We start from the raw sequence: 7,317 nt of genomic DNA, 5'->3' as shown, positions 1-7,317 counted from the left end.
ATCAAACATTCAATAAATTCTTTCTCGTTTTTCATTCATTCATGAGAACATATCAACTAAAAAAGTCTCAATATTGAGATGTCTGGAAATCAAAGTTAGGGATTAGAAAAATAAGGATAAGAGAAGAGGGTACAAGTTTTGTGGTTCAACACAGGACTCCTTTAACTATTCAGGTGATGATGAAGTAGAGGGAGGAGAAGTCTTTATAAAAAAAGAATACTAGTTAAAATATTTTCAGGAGGTGGGAGAAATACAGTTTGTTTAATAATTTTCTAGTTCAGGTACTATATAATGACTAAGTTAATAATAGGCAATAGGAAAGCAATCAGCTCTTAAGATACCATGGGTAGTTTAATTCAAAGGAATTCTCTAAAGCAGAAAAAAATATTTTTAAGATAAAGGTCATTTATTAAGTAAATGAGTTGTTTGTGGTGAAAGCCTAGGAGAAAATGAAATTTGGTACCTGGAAGAAAAAGACTGAAGAAATTAATTCTAAATTGGGTTTTTAATATCAGTGAAGGTAGATTATATCCTTCACTGAAGGCAGTTTCAATAACTCTGTAGAATTGATAGGGTAAAGATCAACAAAATATAAAAACTAACTCAGGTTTAAAAGATAATTAAAGCATTGAGCATTTCATAAAACCCCAGTGTCCCATGAAGTAGTTCTATATTTTTTGTCCCTTTACTTTTGCTCACATAACTTCCCCACCTGGACTGCCTTCTCTTTCAAATCCACCAGAAACCCAGTCATCTTCCAGGATAAACTCAATACAGATCAATTTTGTAAAATTCTTTCTGAATAGTACAAACTTACTCAGAATTCCACCATGTCTGGTGTGCGATTTGAAACCAAGACTCCAAGTTTAAAGTACTGTCCACTATTCCACACTGTTTCTGGTTTTTAATTACATGACCTTTTTTGAGCAGGGGAGTGACACAAATCTATAACTTAGAAAAACTACTTGGCAGCAGTTTAAAGGGCACAAAAGGCTCAATGCTATATGCACAGGGACCAGATATAGACCCAAGTGCTTGCTATGTTGTGCCCATCACTATCTTGTCCAGTGGTATGAATAGCAACTATGTGGGGGTTGGTAATAGGAGGAAACCTGACAATAGCAGGACAGAAATTCCTGCTGGTATGGAAGAGATAACTTTGCTGTTGATGTTCCTAGAAGTATTTGCTTTGGACTGTTGAAGAATGAGATCTGGTGGTTAAGGTTTAGAAACAGTTTTATGTACTTATCTCATTTGATCCTTACCATAGCCCTGGGAAGTAGGAATTCATCACATTAGATTACATTTTATAGATATGAACATTGAGACTCACAGGAGAAAAGTGTCTTGTGTAGGATCACATGACTGATATAGAATCTCATGCTCTCCTCGCTTCACAACCAACAGTTGTTCCCCTACCTAATAATGTGGTCTAGGAACCCCTATAGGATATCAAAATTTTTTCTGAGGATCTCGAAGGTTTAAACTATTTTCACAATAATAATAAAAAGTTTTGATTTCTAATAAGGTAAATATCAATAGATATAATCCACATAATAAAAAGTTCTTTGGTGAGGCCCTTAAAAAGTTTTTATTCAGTACAGAAAGGAATTAAGAAACCAAAAAGTGTTATAGCAGTGTCCTAAAGCATACATATGTATCAATAGACCACAAGGGCATCTAGGTGGCTCAGTGGATTGAGAGGCAAGCCTTGAGATGGGAGGTCCTGGGTTAAAATCTGTCCTCAGACACTTCCTAGCTGTGTGACTCTGGACAAGTCGCTTAACTTCCATTGCCTTTCCCTTACTGTTCTTTTGCCTTGGGAACAATACACAGTCCCAAGGCAGAAGGTAGGAGTTGTTTGGTTTTTTTAAGTAGATTATATAGGACCCCATTCTTGATCAATTCCAGGTCTTCAGGCAATTATTTTGTCCACAACTTATCAATGAAGTGTGTCATGACACATACTGAAGACCATCACAGAGTAAGATAGCTTTGTGAAAGTTAGAAGCGATGGTGGGAAATGATCTATCAACCCACAAACTATTTTGGTGGGAAATAGGTTCACTACATGGCCATGGCAAGGGTAGTATTCAGGATGTGGTAGGTCAAGTAATACAAGCCCTGCTTCATTTGGAGATCAGGCTAAGTATATTCCCTAAACCAGGGTCATAGTGGTCCTCTCCCTCCCAACCTAAGATTTTGCTATTACAACTATAACCATGATTCAAATGGAAAGTGGAAATTGGTTTTCCCACTTCTTTCACTTTCTCTCCCCTCATTAACACCCCCTGATGTAATCAAAGATGATAAAGTATTAAATGTGGGGCTTAATTTCCCATTTTGTAAAATGTGATGGGTGGGTTAGATGACATGTAAGACTCTTTACCATTCTAAATCTATAATCTTATAAGACTTGGATAAATAAGGTAAGACAGCCAGTAGTGAACTCATTCTGGTTATCCAATGTTCCCCAAGAGTTATTCTTAATATATTATCACATCACATGTGATTAAATCCTTTAAAAATATCAATTCAGCTGGAAGGAAAAGGTGGAAGAACAGGGAATCAAATCTATCTTTTATATAATTGTCATCTTAAAATAAACAGGATAAAAGAGTGTTTAATAAAAAATTATATGACCAGACAAGAAATGAGAAAATGTTTCTTTTTCCTTTCTTTTCAGAGGTAGGGAACTGCAAGCATGAAACATTACATACATCATCCAACATGGCTGATTAGCTTTATTGAAATATCTTTTTGCCTTTTCCCTTTGTTGCTTGCTATTGAATAATTTGCTGAGTAATAACATCTAATAAAAATAATATCACATAATTTCTAAGGATTACAAATCACTTCATGTTATATCTTCATAACATTTGTGGAAGGTAGATTCTATTTTCATTTTACAGATGATGCAACTGAGGCTGAGATAGATTAAGTAACTTTCCAGAATCACACAGCTAGAAAGTAAATGAGGCAATATTTGAACTCAGGTCTTTCCAAATTCATGTTTTATGGTGTATCCACTATGCTTCTTAGAGGAGAGAGAAGGATACTTTCAGAAATGGTGGTAATGTGAGAACAAAATATATTTTAAAAATTAAAATAATAGACTGGAAAAAGTAAATAATACAGTACTTTTATTTTTCAAAATACACACAAAAGAGAAGGCAATTCACAGCACACCTTATGGAACAATTGGGATAAATCTTTAAATATTAGGGATCAAATACAATGGTTAATCAATCAAATTATACTCAGAATAGAAGAATAAATCAGTCAACTAGCACTTATTAAGCAAATACTGTGTAAATGAGGCCTACAAAGCTAAAAACAAAGCAGTCCCTGACCTCAAGGAGCTTATTTGATATCAAGGTAATGATAGTAGATAGCAGTTGTTTTGTGAGCACAAGAGACTTGAGCAGACACTATCCTAGAGTTCCCCTCCTGATGAGATATTCAGAGGCTCTTGATGAAAAAAAAAAAAACAAAACACCTGAATTCAGAATGAGTAACTTGTTCTTGTTGCCCACCACATATATCCCTGGATACCAGTTCCCCTGGCCCTTCCTCTGTGATTCAATTCCTATCAGAAGCTTAATAGTAAAGGCCACTTCCCTCTGCCCAAGGGATGAAAACTGTTTGAAAACTGTTGATATAAGTGGTGAGATTATAAGGCAATGATTAATTTACAGTCCTCACCATTAATCTGGGGGTAATTTGTTTTCCCTTTGGATACTGATTGAATCTAGAAGAAGTTGATCCTTTTTTGGCTCCATGGAGCCTCCACCCTTTTCCTTTACAAATGTACTATCCTCCCCATTGCTCAATATCCTTTCATGAAATCCATTTTATTCCCTATTTTATGTATAAGAAATCCTGGTAGACTCAACTCATTCTTTTTGATTCATATTAGTACATTAGATATATGGGGAAAGGTGTCATGGAGAAAAGTCAATTAATAATTAATCTCAGCATACTTTTCTTCCTGGCATCAAATTTCATCTCTCCTTTTTCTCTATCTAAAACTTTTTTGACACTTAAAAAGTAGTTGTAGCCATTTCAGTTTTTTCAATCACTGTTCTGAACCTGAATTGCAAGATTAACATCCTAGGTTCTCTATCATAACTCAATAATTCTAGATTTTATTTTTCTCTTCACTATTTTATTATACCCATTCTCTGTTATTATGAACTCTTCTCACCTGAATAAAACAAAACCAAAAACTTCTGTGTTGGGTTTTCCAACTGGAGCCATCTAGTATCTTATCATTGCTTTTGCTTTCCAAACATTACTGACATTGAGTCTTTCTTTTTGAGTAGAGTTTTTAACACACATCTACATTAATTGATTTTCTACTACCTTCTCTGATTTTTCAGCACACAATTTAATCAACATTCATCAATTAAATTTCTTTCAGCTCTTTTTTAAAATCCCCCTTTCCCTCCAAAGAGGAAGTTTTTTCATTATTTTTTCTTAGAAAATACTTTAAATTTTTGTTCAAGTAATTATTTTCTAAAATAATGACCAATTCAGAAATATGAATATTATTCAAGACATAAGAAAGAGAAGAAAAAGTGACACAGGACATGGAGAATATTCAAGTAGTCAAAAATCCTCAATGAACAAGGAAATTGAGTAACAAGGAGGAACAGATTATTAAAGTACAAATAAGGGAAACCTTAGGAGCTGGTAGTTGTATTAGTATAGAACTTATGAGGAAAAGAAAAGTATACATTTACCCAAGTAAGATTTCAAAGAATTAATGCAAAAAGTAGAAAATATCCAAAGAGTTACTGTTTTGGAGAGGATTTTGGCTCAAAGGGATGGATGCCATCAAGAATTCAATTCTGAAAACATATCTAGCATAAAATAACACTGGATTTGGGAACTAGAAGATCTGAATCTAATCTCACTCTTAAATTTCACTCTTGTGTGACCTTGGGCAAGTTTTTTTTTTTTTTTTTATATTTCTAGGCTATGATTTCCTCATATGTAGAATGAAGTCATCAGATAAAATTGATGACAAAAAAGAATGAGGATATTATTTAATTTCTCCGGTAAGAAGAATCATCTTCAAATGTGGTTTATTACATGAAGGTTTAAGTGTGAATTGTGCACAATGAGCAGTATGATCATATCCATTGTCAATCAAAAGTGGTTATTTGGCACTATAGAAAGGAGGATAAGGACTGGGTAGAACTTTATTAACAATTTACATCTTGGCTTTACAAAAAGGGACTCTATCTGGTCCTCAGATGTTGGCAAAGTAAGTAGTTGAATGGAATGGCAATCACATCACAAAAAATTAGGAAATGCCTTATGTTTTCATGGTGTACATATTTTATAGCCTCAAAAAGCTTGATTTAAATTATATATTAAAATTCAAATACTGTAGACAGTACCACATATCTTAATTGTAGGAAGCCCATGGAAGATATATCCTGAACACCCCTTGACATCTAAGCTAGGCATTTAAGAGATTATATAGGATCTTGTTAGTCTCATAAGCCTTAATCTCATGAGATTCCAAACTTTCTTCATGGCCACTTTCATCTCTTTATTCCTTAATGTGTAGATGATGGGATTCAGAAAAGGAGTTAAAATTGAGTCAAAAAGGGCAAGGTATTTGTCTACTGGCCATCTGGGAAATGGCCACACATAGTCAAAGATACACGGACCAAAGAACAAAATCACCACTGCAATGTGAGCTGACAGTGTGGAGAGGGCCATTGTTGAACCCCCAGAAGAGTGCTGCCTGACACTGATCAGGATGACAAAGTATGAAATGATCAAAATGAAAAAGACTCCCAGAGAGATAAATCCACTAGTGGCAGTAACCAAGAACTGCAGTCTGTAAGTGTCTGTGCAGGCAAGACTAATGAAGCATGGAAGATCACAGTAAAAGCTGTCTATTTTGTTAGGGCCACAGAAGGGCAACTTTATCACAAAAGCCAATTGGATGAAGGAGTGGGAAATTCCAATCGTCCAGAATGTGACCACAATAGATATGCACACTCTTAGGTTCATAATAGTCAGGTAATGGAGGGGCTTACATATTGCAATATAGCGGTCAAAAGCCATGGCTAGGAGAAGCACCATTTCAGTAGCCCCAACAGCATGAATAAAGAAGATCTGAGAAACACAGCCTCCAAAGGAAATGAGTTTATGCTTCCTAAAAATGTCAGCAAGCATCTTGGGCGTCACCATGCAGGAATCAATCATATCAATGAAAGAGAGTTGGGCCAGGAAGAAGTACATGGGGGATTGTAAGTGAGAGTCAAAGGCCACCATAAGTACAATCAAGCTGTTTCCCAGTATAATTGCCAAAAACAACACAGAGGAGTACACAAAGAAAAAGAGTTGCATCGCCCAAAAATTGGTGAATCCCATCAACACAAATTCAGAAACTATATACTGATTTCTTACATCCATTATCTAAGTCAGCATGACTAGTCCTCAAGTAACCTAAAAAGGAAAAGAGTGAAAAAGAAGTTATTTGGAGACCATAAAAGAAGTGCCTGTAATTTCATAGTTATTGCATACAACATGGCATACAGCTAAATACAACAAATCATTCATTAAAATAATCATTGGTACTCAACTAACTTGCTCTTTAGCATTAGGCATCACCACATACATCTCCTTCTCCTAGTACTTTTTCACCCATCCCACAGTCTGTGATATGGAAATCACTTTAAAAGACTGATATATATTAATTTAAGGTCGCCAAGGAATTCAGCTATGTAATTCCTAAATGAAAACTCAAGTCAGCAGTCAACCTTTTTGAGTTTTTAATTACAAACAGGAGGAAGAAAGGTATTAGAGATAAAGAGAGAGGGGGGGAAGGGAATAGGGCTTAAATACCCCCCTCTGTTTATTGGCCTCTGGGACAAAGGACCAAGCCCTTAGATAGCTGAGGCAAAGAAAAGAGATCAGTCCCTATCACTCAGGTGACCAAAATGGAGAAACAGTCTCAGGGGCCTCCACCTCCAGCCTCCTTCAGAGCAAGCCCTCCTCTCAGATCTCTCCAGGAACTCTCCCTCAAGGACCTCTCTCCTCTCAGCCTCCTTCAGAGCAAAACCTCTCAGACCAAAAAAACTCTCCTCCCTCTGTCCTCAGACCCACTGTCTTTAAGGAAACCATCTAAGTTCCCTCCCCTCAGTTCTCACATCTACCAATCACTGTCGATGTCTCCCCTGTGCCAATGGTGGCTCTAGTTTAACCCAGGACCACCCAGAGGTCTGTGGCTTTGCACATGTCTGTTGAAGGTCATATTCTCAAATAATTAAATCTTGATCTTTGCTGCAGCCC

At 36.0% G+C, this 7,317-nt stretch overlaps 1 protein-coding gene across 1 annotated transcript; it reads right to left on the bottom strand.

Moving 5' to 3' along the window:
• Positions 1-1,329: 1,329 nt before the first annotated feature.
• LOC100028329 (olfactory receptor 4F3/4F16/4F29-like) lies at positions 1,330-6,438 on the bottom strand. Its single transcript, XM_001378352.3, has 2 exons — positions 5,539-6,438; positions 1,330-1,419 (listed from the first exon to the last, which is right to left on the bottom strand). Exons 1-2 carry the CDS (start codon positions 6,436-6,438, stop codon positions 1,330-1,332), a joined length of 990 nt encoding a protein of 329 aa, XP_001378389.3.
• Positions 6,439-7,317: the final 879 nt, after the last annotated feature.

This window comes from Monodelphis domestica, chromosome 1, assembly GCF_027887165.1.
Source record: "Monodelphis domestica isolate mMonDom1 chromosome 1, mMonDom1.pri, whole genome shotgun sequence".
Classification (NCBI taxonomy): domain Eukaryota; kingdom Metazoa; phylum Chordata; class Mammalia; order Didelphimorphia; family Didelphidae; genus Monodelphis; species Monodelphis domestica.
Note: the sequence above shows the minus strand (reverse complement) of the source record. Positions and strands in the feature narration are given on the sequence as shown.